Below are 17,314 nucleotides of genomic sequence, written 5' to 3' on the forward strand. Positions count from 1 at the left end.
GCTACAGTAACATTGTCACTGTGTTGCTGTTGCCGTCATCCTCATCCTCCTGGCCATAGCTGCCCTCCTCTCAGTTTGGCCATGGATTTGGGTCCACATCGCAGCGGATACGTTTCCGTTGCAATACAGCGAGGGAAGAAATGGTGCAAACGTCTCAGCCCATCCCCGACACTGATTCCCTGCGATGTCCTCGCACGCAGCATCCATTGCATGGAGCAGGGATAGCGAGAAAATGAGCACTGTCAAAATCACTTTGAGTTGCATTTTTATGTATGAAAAGTGCTATATAAATAAAATGTGATTGATTGATTGATAGACTCGTTCACAACAGAATGTCATTTCTCATTGATTTCACCAAATTGCAAACGTGGTGAATGTATATGCCTCAAGTGTCTCAGTGCATCTTTGCAAATGGTTATTCTGTACAAGTAGCCTACGGTTAGCACAATGAGCCCACGTTTAGCACATTTTCTAAATAAATACATCTCGCCGATCTAAAATTATTAGCTGATTATCAGAATTATCTTCTCTCCAAAACATGTCAGCATGATTTCATTCTGCAGTATACATTTTGTTTGAAGCCTGAAATGTGGCAAAGGGTCAAAAAGTTCAAGGGGGTCGAATACTTTCGCAAGCCACTGTAGCTAATTTTGTTCTTAGCATAGCATAGCATCTTGGGCAAAAACTCCAGCTCTGATTTGTAACAACATTGCAGTAACTATAGAGGTATTTCATTCTTGACTAACTTTGACAATTGAACAGACTATTGTGCATGATGACCTACATAGGTGCTTCTCAATTATTTTCTGTTACGCACGCCCCCCCCCAGCAAGAAGAAAACAATTCGCGCACCCCACCCCACCGCCGCAATTATAAATAATATAATTTGTTTATAAAATCGTTATAGGTACACCTCTGCATAACATCGTATCCTTGGAAACATATCTCCAGCTCGTTGCAAAACAAACCTACACCGTAGAGTTAATACTCGCTGCGCAAAATGGGCAATTAGAGCGCCACTGCCAACTCCTGGAGTGGATGCGCAATTACACTTTATCGTAGTACAGCGGGAAAAAAAAGCATGTTCCCCAGGGTCCCACGCGCCCCCCTCAGCATCGCACCCCGCCTCCTCCCCAGGGGGGGGGGGGGGGCGCCCGCCCCCACCATTTGAGAAGCACTGACCCATGAATTGGAACATTTTTGATAAATGTTCATGGAATGGAGCTACGACCACCATACTCTCCTTTCCTAATTCCGAGTATTTTTTGTTTTTCCCCCCCCCGCTTTGGTTGAGAGTGTGAGAGTGAGAGTGTGAGAGTGAGAGTTGTACAAACATCGGGCGCCCTGCTCCATGCATGGATGCTGCGTCATCACTAAGGGATCCGTGTAGTCGATGAGTTGAGACATTTGCAACAGAAAGTATCCGCTGCGATGTGGACCAAAATCTTTGGCCAAACTGAGAACAGCACGTGTATGGCCAGGAGGATGAGGACGGTGGCCAGGAGAGGGAGTGTGACCAGAGCAACCGCCGAGAGTATTCCTGTATTTGGGAAAAACTTTTTTTACAGCACTGTAGGCTAGACATATATTGATTTTTTTGCTTGTGTTTCTATTTCTTAAATGTACAGAATACTGTATGTATTTTCTTTTTATGGAATCTACAGTAATGTCACATTACTTTGTATGTGAATAAAAATGGTGGTAATTTATTTGCTAGTATGAGTGCAGTGTGAGGTACAGTACCTCAAACTTTGGAGGGTGCTCTTATTGGGAGTGCTGTTAGAAAACAGTCGCAAAGATCAGCATGGTTTTGTTGTGTTTTTGCTGGGCAACAGTGGCTCAGTGTGTAGAACATATGTAAACAACCAAAAGTTCGGCTGTTTGAATCTTGGCTGTGTTGTTTTGCTTTTGCTGCTATTACTGTTTTTCCATTGCTGGTGACACCAACAAGACCAGCATGAAAAGACAACAAAAACATGCTGGTCTATTCTGGTTTTGTTTGTTTTTACCAGGGAAATCATTTTTTTCTCTCTATCAGTTTTATACATCATTGTATTCTGTTAGCTAGACCTCTGCCATAGTGACAAAACATCTGAGCATTTTGACTTGCACAGTGCTTTCACAACGCCAAAGGGATGATGCATTTTCGGGGCACTGAGAAAGGAACCTTGTTTTGACACATAGGTAAACTGTTTTGGGAGAGATATGAGCTTTTGCGGGTGATCGATGATATGCTTATTTTTGGCAAAACTGTGTGAATGCAAATGTGCCAGAGTAATTGAGAAGGATCTTTGCAATTTTGGTGGTACTGGCTCCTTATATAAGAAAGGGATCTAGTTTGAAGCATGTGAACAATTTTGGGAGGGATATGAGCTTATGCTAATGAGCTGTATTGTTGTGTAGAAGTGCCGGTTTGGCCAAATTATCTTTTAGATTTAAGAATGTCATTTCTGTTTCATGAAATGAGACAAACAACGGAGAAAAACTGCAATCTATCTCTAACTTAACAAATATTAATGTAAATGTGCAAAAATGTAGCTCTTAAAAATCTGCCTGAGTTTTTTAAACATTGTTTGAAGCTAAATGTGACCAAATGTTACAGCTATTTTAGTAGCTTTTTGTGTGCATGTTATGTTACGGGATACCTGGATTGTGGCTACAATTTAAAATCACCCAAATTAAATACAGATAGATAGATAGATAGATGGATGGATGGATGGATGGATGGATGGATGGATAGATAGATAGATAGATAGATAGATAGATAGATAGATAGATAGATAGATAGATAGATAGATAGATAGATAGATAGATAGATAGATAGATAGATAGAAACAAATATTTATCTTCTAGCACTTTGAGTTGGACTAAGAAAGTGTAATTTCCCAGACAGACCTCCAGGGGACGCACCTATATTTACTTTCTTATATTGAAATTGTCCATACGGAAGACAATAGTAATGTACAGCTGAAGTTTATTTTGAAAGTGCAAAAGCGGAAAAGGTGTAACGCTTGTACGTGTGCTTGTGTACACAGTACTGCGAAGATAAATCATCACAAAGCTCTTCAGGTAAATAAAAACACCGCGTTATTACCTATTATGATTAGTATTAGGTGTGTAAATGCTTGAATGTGAACGTGACGAATTACAGTGCGGTTTGTTTCCCTGTTGCTTGCGCGCTTTGTTATGGTTACATGACAATTATATGCGACGAGTATACAATTTAATTTTAGCTTTAATAATAGCTCATCTTCATTAAGCATGACTAGGGAATGAGGTTACGAGTTTTTTTTTTTTTTTATGAAGACGTGTCTGTTATCTGGACCGAAGGGTCGTAGTGCTTTGTTTTTTAGGATGATAGCTGCGCTTCTGTGTTTACAAGCTAGGGCTGCTAAAGTTAGCTTCATTAGCCTCTACGTTGAAAGTGGACGTCAGTCTCATTTAAATTGGTTGATTTGATGAATTCGGCTCGTGTGTGACACTGTTTCACCGATGCGTGACACTTGATTCCGATTTTGGGTCGTTTTAAAAAGCATTTTCAAAAATGTGACGGAACCAGGATGCAGTGTTAGCACAGGATGTTGATTCGCAGAGTATCTTTCCATCCTTCTATTGATACAGTGCTCGTCCTTGTTTGGTAGCAAGTGAGCTGGAGACTATTGCTGACATAGGGTGAAAGAAGAGTTACCGCTTGAACTGGTCGCCAGTCAATCGCAGGGCACGTATAGGCAAACAACCATTCACACTCACATGAACATTTCTAGACGATTTAGAGTCCTCCTCAATGATGTTAGCATGCATGTTTGTGGAATATGAAACGCAAGCACTGAAAGTACGTGTCCAGCGTGTACTTCCTGGAACAGGTTTCATCTTACTTGCATCCCCCTAAGGAGAAGAAGCATAGAAAATGGAGGGATTCATGTTTTGAAGCAATTCAGTCAAACCTAAATGCACTTCTGGACTGCAACCAAGTAGAGGTGCTGTTGATTCACTCTCAATTATTTCCGAAAGGGAGAACAATATGACTTCCAGTCTTTGAACTTTGTATTTTTCTGCTCATACAATTGGCCTCAGTGGAATCCTACCATTCCATTAAAAATAATGGTCAATTGATTGTTATTTTACCCCCATAATCTGATCGCTTTCATAACTATCCTTCATCGAACAACGTGACAAGATTTCCCCAAAAAATGACAGTCTGTCAAAGTGCTGTGTCTAGTTGGAATGGCACCTGAAGACAAACCCCTGAATTTTGAAAATCAGGTGATGGGTTCCGGAGAAATGGATTTTTTTTATTATGGAAAAAATGGCTTTTTGGGGGAATGTTTTTGCATGTTGTCACCTACGTTTCGTCTTCTACTTCTCCAATTGGCTGACAGGTTTCAGTTAAAAATATCCACCAATTCCGCTTACAGGCCAAAATTCTCAAGACGTCAACAGGTGAAAATACCTGTCATGTTTCAAACGCCACATGTTCCCAAAAAATTTGAGCACTTTGGGCAGTGGAATAGGTCATGTACTTAAATAATACATTTCTTTTTTCCATTTGTTTATTATTTGTTATAGAGTATTTTAGAAGTGCTCATTCCATGTTTTTTTTAGAAAATTCCACCAAGATGGCAGCCACGTCACGTTACTACTGATGTTTTTAAAACTCATTCAAATCCCAAAGACATATGTCTTTTCACAGTCCAGCCATTCAATCCCAGGAATTTATTGATATATTTTTTTCAAATGTTAGTGTAAAAGTGGGTCTGAAAATGTCTGGTACTGATTGAACGAGTTAAACGGGTAGAATGGATTCCAGGAAGACGCGAAGCTAAAACAGGAACCTGCTACACCGCATCAAACAATATAAATGTCCTCCGTTGCATTGGTCGGAGCTCTAACAGTAGTAATCTCTCACTATTGTGCGTTTGGCTGTAGGGGTGTCAGTGTGCTTGTGTAGATGTGTGAGTGACCGGCCGCACAAATGCGCTCGTACGTGGTTGGTCAACACCAGTGACATTGCCTACGCCTGCTGGTTAGTAACAGCATTTATTTAAAGCAACGTTCTGTCAACCAGCATTATGCCGCACATTGGAGGCGGAGCACAGTGTGTGTTAATGGGGGTTGGGAAGATGTATGTCATGTGCATGCGTACGGTGACAGGGTGTCATTTGAAGTTGATTATGTGACAAGAGTAGACGCAGTGGACAAGATTTTTCGGAGCCATCGGCCACGTCACTGCGTACACCTGCACAATCCAATTATTCCAATGAGATCCTTTAAGTGTTGAATCCAAAATTCTGCCTTTACAAAGATAATATTGGACAGTTTATCTTAGGGCTGAACAATTGAAGGGGGGAAAAAAAATGTAATTGCATCTTTCCATTCGATATTGTGTATGCAAGTGAGATTTCAATGTGATTTTGTTTTTCAAGGTTCGCTTAAACAAACACTAGCAGCGGTAAATGAATCTTTATTACATTAAACAATACCAAATCGACTGGATTGTATTTTAAGTGGCATTTTATTCAAATTTCCCCGTCCGTTTATTGCCTTCCGCCTGCAGCCAGGGTACCCTTCCGCCATTTGTTTATCTGCCTTTTTGTCTGGCTGGAACAAATAGTAATCGCCTGTAGGCCGTCTGTCGTTTTAAACCGATCTGTGGCTTTATCACCTCAACTTTTCACTATTAATTAACAGTGTATGTATGTGGACTGCACTGCTTAAGCACTGAATTTATCTAGACACTAAAATATACCAGTGTGTATATATAAAAAAATAAAACCTACCAAATCCAGACCGACCAAAATGAAGGTCTTTGCACTTTGAAGATTGCATTTTACTATTGTATGTTGTTCAGCCCGAGTTTATAGTGATAAGGTCAAAGAAGTGTTGCTTTAACAACATGGCCTCTGTGTTATTGTGCTTGTAGTTTACAGTGGAGTAAAACTGCACTGCTCAAGATTACATCTCACATAAAAGCAGTATAAATGAATAGATAAAATGAACTTGACCTGTAATAAGTGTACTGATTCATGACCCTATGTACCTTATAAACAACACTTGTCTCTTTCATGTGCTATTAGTGTGTGTGCGTGTGCGTGTGTGCGCGCGCGCGTGTTTGCGTCTTCCGCGTGCTGTCGCCTGAGCGCTTGCGTGCTGCGCCATCCTGCAGTGTGCAATGTCTTCGGAGCTGCTTGTGGATTTGAGTGAGGACCCGACGACGGCACAGCTGGGCCACCTGAAGCTGGCCACTTTAGAGGACCAGCAGTGGCCGGCAGATGAATCCACTCTCAGCAAGTTGGGTGAGTGGGGCATACTCATATGCAACACTTTACAGACATTCACCCGGGAATGGCATTGAGCCCACAGAAAACATCTTTATGGAGAGCATAGGTACTTCTAAGACGTTAGTAACAGGTTTTTTTTAATTTAGTTTTTTACCTTTTTTCACATCTGCTCTCTTCTTTAGTCATAGTTCCTCTCAAAGGAAAACACAATACACTCCCCTCTCTTAAAGCGGAAGTTAACGCAAACATTTTTTTTTTTTCAAGAATATGTTCTATGCAAGCCCACTAGTTGAAACAGGGCATTCTGATAAATATTGCATTTACGGAATAAGTGTTAATCCACTCATTTTTAGCCATCCCTGGGGGGGCGGGGGGGGCGACCATTTTGTCTTCTGTCGACTGAAAATGACATCACAACTGCTCACAACGACCCATCACGGCTCAGACTCAGAAAACAGGTCAGCCGTGATTGGTCGTTGTGAGCAGTTGTGATGTCATTTTCAGTCGACAGAAGACAAAATGGCCGCCCCCCTGAGATGGCTAAAAACGAGTGCATTTTGCTGCTTAACGTATATTAATCAGAATGCCGTGTTTCAGCGAGTGGGCCTGCTGGGAACATATTCTTGAAAAAAATACGTTTGGGTTGACTTCCGCTTTTAAGTATCGGTGGAACAGTTAAGTGTGGCCAAGTCCTTTGACATGAATGAGAAAAGAGCTCAGCTTTTATTTCTTTTATTTCATGGCTATGATACACAACTGGGAAGATTTGCGTGTAAACTGTTTTTCATGTTTCAGCGATAAGTGACTGACAGGTGTGTTTTGTTGCCCACTTTTCACATTTTGTCAGTGAAGACTACTTTTATGCCAGTTAGTAGTGGTGCAACGGATCATCTAAGTCACGGTTCAGATCAGTCGCGGATTTTTGAGTCCGACGGGTCGCATCGTTCTTGGGATCAGCAAAAAAACAAACCAAAAAAAAGATGAAGAGAACTTTTGTCTTCATTTATTTGATAAAACACCTTTGTGTACAACTGCTTAGACTGTCCAAGCCAGTCTCCAGACTTAAAACGGTATCGAGCAGTCATTTGACTTACCGTAAATGTACGTACCTCGTGTGTTCAAACCCTCTGAAACAAACATCAACAAAAGCTGCCTGAGGCGAAATCCTGGATGGAATGAAAATGTTTGATGCCAATGGCGCACAGGCTTGATAAAGTTATTGCACGTAAGAATTTTCTACTACATTAAATATTAAAAGGGGAAGTCAACGAAACAATTTTTTTTTTTCAAGAATATGTTCTATGCAAGCCCACTAGTTGAAACCGGGCAAACGGGTCTTGTTTTTTTTTATGTTGTGTTTTGGATATTTTACAGCACTTTGAGTTGCAGTTTTATGTTGACCCGTTAAGGGACGCACGACTTGGGTGGATTGCTGATGGCTGCTGCCTTCATGCATCACGCTTTTCACTGAGAATAGTTCAGCCAAAGCTGGACAAACAAGATGCCTGACAGACAAAGGGGAGGGAAGCGGAGGTGTTTGCAGAGTGATGCTGCTACTTTGTGACATTTTATTGGTATTGCTGGAATCATTAAAAGCCCACCTGTATGGAAAACACACGGACAACCCTAGTGAGGATAACCAGTTAAAAAAAAAAAAAAGAATAGATATACAGCACGATATTAAGATTATATCACCATTTAATCAGCATTTACCAAAAACATATTGTCATCAATTTTTTTTTGACATTTTTCAGCTGTGCCAACAGTGTGTTAAAGGTGTTTGTGTGTGTGTGTGTGTGTGTGTTTATATTAGAGACTGACGTCTCTCAGCACTTTGATGCCAGTTCCCCCCACCTGCCCTGGGACCATCCCTTCTATGACATCGCCAGGCATCAAATCATCGAAGTCGCTGGTCAGTAGGCCATCCGGTCGCTTGGCGGCCATCTTTTGCAGACCTAATCCTCTTGCCCCTCCTCACTTGTTTTTTTTTTTTGTTTTTTTTTTTCCTCTCGTCATCTTGTAGGCGACGACAACTTTGGCAGAAAAGTGATCGTGTTTAACGCCTGCAGGATGCCCCCCCAGCACCAACTGGACCATCACAAGCTGCTGATGTGAGTCAGTCCCAGCTACGAGTTTTGCTGCCAGGATTGCAAAATTAGTTGACAACTATTTGGCTTCCTCCCAAACTCCCAAACCCTCGGTTTTCAGGAAACCCCCCAAAAAATGGCTCATTTATTGAGTCATTAACTTTGAATCGGCGAAAAAAGAAAGCCATTTTCAACACTTTAGGTCGATCAATTACACTGGTCATCAGCAATTGTTAATCTGAGATGGCTTCAATGCATTCCTAAACATATTTTTGACATTGATTTCAAAAATGTCTAGACTTGTTTTGTAGCACATCAGGTTTTTGAAGCATTTTCATTTTGACCTATAAAAGCTTGCGCAATATGGATTTTACCATCCATCCATTATCCAAAGCGCTTCTCCTCACAAGGATCGCGGGCGTGCTTATTCCAGCTGTCTTCGGGCAGTAGTTGCCAGCCAATCGCAGGGCACACAGAGACAAACATTCGCACTCACAATCAAACCTAGGGACAATTTAGAGTGTTCAGTTAACGCGGATTGTAAACCATGCATTGTAATTTATGGTTATGACGTTTCCCCCAAAAAATCTACCTGTTGCTGAACATAATCCTTAATTCACTTTAGTGGTGGGCGATATGGCAAAAATATCATATCACGACTTTTTAAAAATAAAATCACGATCGAGATTTTGTCATGATTTTTTTTTTTTAACGTCTTTTTTTTTTTTGCTGTGCGTGCTGTGATTGGTTGGGCGGGTATGCGTCAGCGGCTTTTGAGCCGCCACAGAGCTGAACTGTATAGAATGTGCCCTGTTGACGATCAAACGATCTTTCGGCTTTCTGAGATCGTCAACACGCTAAACCCGTTAACGATCGAATATCGTCATATCGCCCGCTGCTATAGTACTTATTATATTAATTTCATTATTGTGAAAATCTGAAAAAAACGAGGGCAGATTCTGAATCCGCGCCCCCAAAAAAACATCTAGAATAGTTAACTTGCATCCCTGAGTAAAAAAAGAAATTGGTGAAAATGTGTTGACCATTGTAATTCGTAAAAATAACACGCACACGGTGGGACTGACCAATAGTATCAATTTGTGAAAAAATATGAAATAGACCACATTTTGACAGGAGGTTTTGGCCTGATGCCAGCGATATGTGATGTCATAACATACGTTTGTTCTGATGTGGATCAAAATCAGGCAGGCCGAACCCACTCAAGGGCCGGCTTGAGGATGAGTTTCGCTTTTCCTGTAGACTCGCAGAAGAAACGGCCGCTGTCAGGCAAATCCTATGAGCTTTATTCCTTTGCAAATTCCAAAAGCCCAAGTTAATCCCGCAGTAAGAACAGATTTTTTTTTTTTTTTTCTTGGGCAATAGAATGCTCAGTGCAGGAGCGCATATATTCTAGTGGGACCCCGCCGGGCTGCTAGCCACCACAAAATCGACAAAATCCTTGACTTTTTTTGCTTTATCGCCTAGTTGTGTAAATAAATGCATGTCCTGCAGAAAGCCCCTTTGTCCAAATATGGTCAAATTGATATTTTTTCCGCAAATCCATACTAATGGTCTGTCCTCACGTTGTCTGTTCTTTTTACACTATTAACCAATTTCAAGTGATGAAAACATCTTGAAAACAAATACATTTTGCCGCACTTGAACGCAACTTCTGTGTTCCAAAACTCTTGTCTATTCCCTAGATCTGTGGAAGTTGTGTGGCGTAATTGTCGCCTGTATTTAATTTCTGGAGGTTTTTTTAGACTATACCAGTAAAAAAAAAAAAAAAATAGTAAAGTTAGATACGTTTAAGTTGGCTTGTTTTGTTCTAATCGATCGCTGTAATGCTTTGTCGCAGAAGGACCCCCCCGTGAGAAAATGGAGGCAAGTTTTCCTTTGCATATTAATATCCGCTTAATACAAGGGGGTTGGTTGACTCAGTGTATTATTGATTGCATCGCTCATGGCTTAAAGACTTTTAAGGATGAGCTTTATGAAGATGATGTACGGCAAGCGTTTGTCTTTATGATGTATTCAAAGGTTTTTTTGCACGGCGGGTGCTTGGCAGACCCGTGGACTTTGAAGTGCCCGGCCGCCACTGGCTCCCGTGCTTCTGGTGTTTTAATCAATGCCGGTGTAATAAATTAGTGATTGAATATATTTTGGGGCCCTTGTGGTGTTGATGTGAGTGTGCAAAGGTATATGATAGCAATATAAGACCACTTGAATTAAGCAATGTCATGGGAACTGAAGAAAGACTGTGTTGTTGTTTTTTTTGTTGTTTTGTTTTTAATTCCTAAAAAGTTGTCATTTCGACAATACGAGGATTCCGTCCGACAGCTACGATACGCAAAAACATCATACAATTAGCTTAGCGTCTTTGCTGTTACTGTAAATAAATTAAATGTGAATAATGTGGAATGAAAATACAGATTGCTGGTTATTGTTTAGATTTAAAGGTCAAGGACTACGTATTCCTGTCAAAGAGAAATATTCACGATTTTTTTTTTTTTTTTTTTTTTTTTTTTTGGTCAGCGGTCCTTCCTTTCCATAGCAATGGTTTTCACGTGGTCTGGTTTTGTCTTTTAGGTACCTGAAAGGAACATTGGACCAGTATGTTGAAAGCGACTACACTCTGATCTACTTCCACCACGGCCTGACCAGCGAGAACAAGCCGTCGCTCAGCTGGCTGCGGGATGCTTACAGGGAGTTTGACAGGAAGTGAGTTTGAATGTGTTGCACGGGTGACGTCAGCCCCAGACTGAGTCCAGTTCTGCTTGTCTGAGCTGCTTATTTTGAGTGGGGCTCTGCTGTTTTCGTTCGCCAGGTACAAGAAGAATATCAAAGCCTTGTATATTGTCCATCCCACCATGTTCATCAAGACCCTGCTGATCCTCTTCAAACCCATCATCAGGTGCTTTGTTGCGCCGCCACGTGACAATTTGCTGTGTGTATAAGAATCGTCATTCTTATTTGTCTTGGTCCTTTTTGGCGCAGTTTTAAATTTGGAAGGAAACTCAACTACGTGAGCTATCTGAGTGAGCTGGAGGACGTGGTCAAGTGCGAGCAACTCATCATTCCGGCCCGTGTCAAAGAGTAAGAGCGCGTCATTCATATGTGGCCTTGAGTAAATTGCGTTACTCATGTTAGCTAAGAACCACAAATGGCCTTAGCACCGAGCTGACTGGGGTGCGTGCGTGCGTGCGTGTGTGCGTGCAGATACGACAACAAATTGAGAGCCTCCCTGAAGCCAACCACCCTGCCTCCTATGTCCCCTCCTCGCAGTCCCCCTCTCCCCAACCAGGTCTTTGGGGTCCCCCTTGAATTGCAAGTCACCTCTTGGCATTTGATGGCTAATTACACTTCTGAGTGTCAAAGGCATTCAAATTAATAGGTGTGTGTGTGTGTATCAGGTTAAAAAAGAAGAATCCAGATGGAGATGCTGTTCCTGTGGTAATGAGAGACACCATAAGCTTCCTGTCAGAGCAAGGTGACTTCAACACGGCCCGAAAGTAAATGGCAGCTTGAAATGCTATTTTAAAATTTTTTTTTTTTTTTGGTCTAAATTTGATCTTCGTCAGGTCTGGAGATTGAGGGAATCTTCCGCCGTTCCGCCAATGTGACTTTGGTGAAAGAGGTTCAACGCAGATATAACTCGGGTAGGAAGCGTGACCATTTTGCATCCAATGTACCTTACCTGATCAACTTCAAGCACTCCTAAATTTGTGTTTTTACATGTGGGTGCCTCAAGACCGTATGACATGATCCATCAAAAGTGACCACCAAATGAAACCAATGTTTTTTTGTTTTGTTTTCCTAGATTATATTCATCCATCAGATGAGAAAACATCCCCACACAGACACCGCACGCACGACTTCATGCGTTTTCATTGCCTATTTATATTTTCTTTGCCAGGATTCACATGAACAGATACTCTTTAGAAATGGTTCACATTTTAAAGGAGTGTTAAAGGGCAAGTCAACGCAAATTTTTTTTTTTTCAAGAATATGTTCTATGCAAGCCCACTAGTTGAAACAACACATAAATATTGCGTTTGTGGAATAAGTGTTAATCCACTCGTTTTTAGCCATCACTGGGGGGGCGGCCATTTTGTCTTCTGCCGACTGAAAATGAAAATCACAACTGGTCGCAACGACCAATCACGGCTCAGATTCAGAAAACAGGTCAGCCGTGATTGGTCGTTGTGAGCAGTTGTGATGTCATTTTCTGTCGACAGAAGACAAAATGGCCGCCCACGGAGATGGCTAAAAACAAAGTGCATTTTGCTGCTTAACTTATTTTACAAACGCAAAATGAATGGGCCTGCTGGGAACATATTCTTGAAAAAAATATGTTTGGGTTGACTTCCGCTTTAAATACCATTCATGGTTTTTGTGCTCATTTAAGACCAGTCAAGTTTGACTGGGAACACTAAAATGAGGGGTGGGGATGAACATGATGGGAGAGTTCAAATGCACATAAAAACCTTCATCGGATTATTTATTGATTGGAAGCCAAATTGAAATTCTTGCCCGTCAACACTTGCATTTGCTCGTACCTCGGAAGCCAGCTTTCTGTGCATCTTCCAGTCCGTAACTTAACGGCATTTATTAAGCGACATAACATCTATATGAGGCATGACATTTTGAACTGTGACATGATGACTTGAGCTAATCCGCATATCCTTGCAAACAGGCAAAACTGCATTTTGCATATACACATTTAAAACTAATATTGTAGCATCCCAGATGAGACTGAGCTCAGTGAACAGGCGAGCGGTTTTCAGACGCGTGCTTGGCTTTATTTCCAGATTAGTCCCATTCGACACTGGCGGTGGTGATCAAACATTGTGCAAACTCAGCACAAATGAACAAAAGGTCAGTTCTAAGATCAGGGCAAAATACGGTGACGTGTGCAAGAGTGTTTTCATACCAGCCAAGAAAAGGCTTGCCAAGGGGCGCTAATGTAAGATTCCGGAACTCGGCTTTGTTTTTTCTTTCTGTAGTGCACGTTTAAAGATCCAAATGAAATACAATTACATACATACATACAATTACATTTTTTTTTTTCTTCATGTGACATTTTCTGAATTTGGCCGTACACTGTGTTTTATAGGGGTGTAACGGTACGCTAAATCACGGTTCGGTTCGGTATATTTTCGGTCCAAAAAAAAAAAAAACTTTTTTTTTTTTTTTTTTTTTTAAACGTTTATTTTGAAAAGATGACAAGTAAATGGTCCATTTTTTTTTTTTAGAAAAAATAAATAAAAGCGAACCATTCGGGTGATATTCTAAGAAATTACACCAGAATAAAAAATACACTAACAATAAAGATCTCTTAATTTAGTCAATTATTAAGACACTGAAATCTTGACACATCTAAGTATTCAAGTTAAAGCCAAGTTGTCATTACGGTACATATATACACTCTTTGTGATGAAAAAAAAAAAAAAAATACATACAATAACAGTTACAATTATCACTAACTATATAAAAACTCTTTTTATCACGAAAACATTTTAAAAAGTCTTTATGAAATTGTATACACTTTTTTAGGCATAGAAATCTTTGAATGTTCAACAGCATATTGGAACGAATCGGGTTATATGTGTTGCGGCGGGACTTGTGTGTTGCTATCCCGTAGCGCTCCTTTAATGCGTTGGCCGTCGTTGCAGGCGAAGCGGTGAACTTCCAAGAGATGGAAGACGTCCATTTGGCGGCCGTCATCTTGAAGACGTTCCTGAGAGAACTGCCCGAGCCGCTGCTGACCTACCAGCTCTATAATGACATTGTCAACTTTGCCTGTGGGTTTGCCGCGCGCCGTTCGAAATGTCGCCGGGTGGCTGCGTGGAGTTGCCACTAACGATCTGCGCTGTTTTTTTCTTTTTTCTTTTTCTTTTTTTTTTTTTTTACGTCAAGCCGTGCCCAGTGACAGTCAGGTGACCGTCATGAAGACGCTGGTGGAGTCGCTGCCAGAGGAGAACTACGCCACGCTCAGATACCTAATCACATTTCTGGCACAGGTATCGTACTGATAACCTTTTCTTCAATGAAACCTTTATTTGAGCCTCTCTAAAATTTTGGACGTACGACGGTGTAAGTGCTTTCAGTACAACTTGCTGTTCTCTAAAACAGGAGCTGAATGGTAACAATTTACAACCGGCGTTTGATCCATGGATGATATCTATCCTTTCTGTGACTCTCCCAGTCCAAATATCCTTAACTTTTTGTGTGAGTCTATGTGCAAGGTGTAAGTGTCAAGTTTTAAACTCATAGTCGAGCAAATCACGAGTTAGCACCACTGTTCACAGGGATTGTAACCGAACCCTGCCGAGAATAACGAAAAATCGGCGAGTAATTGTCAAACCCTAGGAAAACCGATACTGTACCGTAATGACCTGTAGATGCCACCAGGTAGCAGCTAAGGCCTACCTTTATCTAAATGAAGCTCCTCAACTCTCAACTGTTCCTTGACATCGATGGCCCAGATGAGTCGGAACACACCACACACGGCAGGAATGTCTGTTAAGTTGATCTTTTTCAGCCAGTACGGTAATCGTAGCGTCCTTACGATTGTCGGGAGGGGAGATTCGGGGCCAAAATCGGGCTTAAAAAACAGGCTTTGGTCCATTTTTCACAAGCTTTCGGTTAGCTAAACTGTGAAGTTAACATCGCATACCTTTTTGAAGTTTTTAGTTTCAAAACATGCCCTTCCCCCCACACACAATTTTATCCCAAATAACATCCTTGAATCCATTTGTAATAATCGTGAAAGTGTCCACCGTTGATGCAGTATTTGACGAATTGCTGTGCTGCTGTGTGCAGGTCACAGCCAACAGTGACGTCAATAAGATGACCAACAGCAACCTGGCTGTGGTGTTCGGGCCAAACCTGCTGTGGGGGCGGGACAACGCCATGTCACTCAGCGCTATTGGACCAATCAACAATTTCACCCGATGCCTGCTGGACCAGCAGCACTTGGTCTTTGCCTAAATTTGGTCCCCTGTTGTCTGACTCGCCACTGGAGGCTACTCGACATTGATAGTGAGTGAGCCATCAAATAGCACTTGGACCAACACAGCCATGTTCAAAAATGCACATTTAAAAATAAACAAAAAAAATAGATATATAATAATAATCTCTGGACGATTTCAGTTGTGTCTTTTGTCACCTGCGATTCTAATCGGGGCCCATAGCAGTGCGGTTAGTGCTCAAAAAGTGTCTCCTGGTAGACTTTTTCATGAGAGAACAACCCGCGCAAGTGCGAAATTGAACGCACGGCGGACAAAAACATTTGCAACAAAATAGGTTTTCCTTGAAAAAGACATTCCAGCTACAACCGCATGCGTACGATTATTGTCAAGTGGAATTGAAATTGAAAAAAAAAATGTGTTTACTTATTCAACGTGTCGCCGTGGTTGGTCTCTGCTGTAGCTGTCATGCAAAAACAAAAAACAAAACAAACAAAAAAAAAAAATCCCCATGAAGAAGTGGTTTGTGTGAAAAACCCTCAGGTTCATTTTGAATAATGGTACCAAATGTTGTGGACAATCTCGCTGTATTAAAAAAAAAAAAAAAAGCAAACGATGAGCTGTATGTTGTCTTAACCCCCCAAACGTCTGTGCTTTTGAGCTTTCATGCACGCGTGTGCTCTCCCTTCCTCTGAACCGTGTCATTTAATTGGATTCGTTGGTTGATGTGTGTGGATTCTGTTTGTACCTGTGCTGGCCTTTTGTTGAGTTGCGTGTGTGCCATTAATGGAGTTAGTGCAGATGTGATGGTGTTTTTGTTCCTCCGGGATCAAAAGCCTGAAGGAAAAAAAAAAAAAAAAAGAATAAATAGGTGAAGCTGCAGGATTAAATTTGGAAAAAGTCCGCCTTGGTACACAATCTTTCAGGGGGGAATCTGTCCAAAGCTTTTAGCATTCAATCGTATAGTCAGCGCGCTTCCTCGACGTGAGACACAATGATAAACCTTCAAATTCATGTTCTAAAGTCTTCAAACACTAACATGAAGCGTATAATGTTGAGACCCCATTAAATGAAATACATTTGCTTTACCGATGGTGTAATGTTGAGTGTAATTGTTGCCATGCTGTATACTGTATCATTTATAAGAGAGTGCTACCGTGTATACCATACTATATACGTAAATACTTTGTGTGTGTCTGAATGCATTGTAAAAAAGGATAAAAATCACAAAATATGCCTGGGGCCGACATTTTATATATATATATACATATATATATACACTATATGTATGTATGTATGTGTATATATACATATATATATATATATACTATACGTATGTATGTATGTGTATATATATGTATATATATATATATATATATATATATATATATATATATATATATACGGTTTAACCAACAGGGTTCCTGTGAGTGGAGGAGAGAATCTCAAAACAAGTGCCATTGAAGTTTCACACTTGCCGACCAATCGCATCTGTGTATGGTCTTGTGATCTTTGTACTGTAATTCGTTGTCCTGGTGACAGTAGTTTGTTTTCTCTCTGGGAGAAATGATTTGGTTTTCCAGGCTGATATATTCAAGATTATTTTCTCAATTTTTTTTTTTTTTCGTCCTTTTGATATTTACTTTTGGATGTGTATGATGATGATGATGATGATGATGATGTAATTATGTGGCGGAATAATAAAGAAACCTGAACAAAGAAGAGGCTTTGCCATTTTTGTGGACATTTGAAGTTACTTTTTCTTTTATTAGTGTCAACAATGGTGCATTCAAGTGCACACAGGAGTGGAACACAGTTTAGAAGGATACATTTATAGCGGTCAAGTAACAGCCTACAGAACTTTTTCCATACAAGTTATTGAAAAGAGTTGAAAAGCTAGATTTCAAACCCAAATTTAAAAAAAAAAAAATTAAAGAAAAGACTAGTATTCCGCTTCAATGATGGCCATTCATCCAGC

General features: G+C 40.7%; 1 protein-coding gene across 2 annotated transcripts; it reads left to right on the forward strand.

Annotated features, from left to right (window-relative positions):
* Positions 1 to 2,966: 2,966 nt before the first annotated feature.
* Positions 2,967 to 15,950, forward strand: arhgap1 (Rho GTPase activating protein 1). Of its 2 annotated transcripts, none has more exons than XM_086036927.1 (13): positions 2,967 to 3,069; positions 6,075 to 6,293; positions 8,092 to 8,190; positions 8,302 to 8,389; positions 10,955 to 11,086; positions 11,193 to 11,279; positions 11,363 to 11,461; positions 11,585 to 11,692; positions 11,779 to 11,855; positions 11,947 to 12,024; positions 14,041 to 14,169; positions 14,285 to 14,388; positions 15,191 to 15,950. In XM_086036927.1, exons 2-13 carry the CDS (start codon positions 6,170 to 6,172, stop codon positions 15,356 to 15,358), a joined length of 1,293 nt encoding a protein of 430 aa, XP_085893053.1. In that variant the 5' UTR covers positions 2,967 to 3,069; positions 6,075 to 6,169; the 3' UTR covers positions 15,359 to 15,950. The 2 variants fall into 2 exon arrangements, with proteins under 2 accessions (XP_085893053.1, XP_085893054.1); XM_086036928.1 differs by having other exon boundaries at positions 3,051 to 3,069; positions 6,164 to 6,293.
* The last annotated feature ends 1,364 nt before the right edge of the window (positions 15,951 to 17,314 follow it).

Source organism: Filicampus tigris, chromosome 1 (assembly GCF_054856515.1).
Source record: "Filicampus tigris isolate MCC_2025a chromosome 1, RoL_Ftig_1.0, whole genome shotgun sequence".
NCBI classification, from domain to species: domain Eukaryota; kingdom Metazoa; phylum Chordata; class Actinopteri; order Syngnathiformes; family Syngnathidae; genus Filicampus; species Filicampus tigris.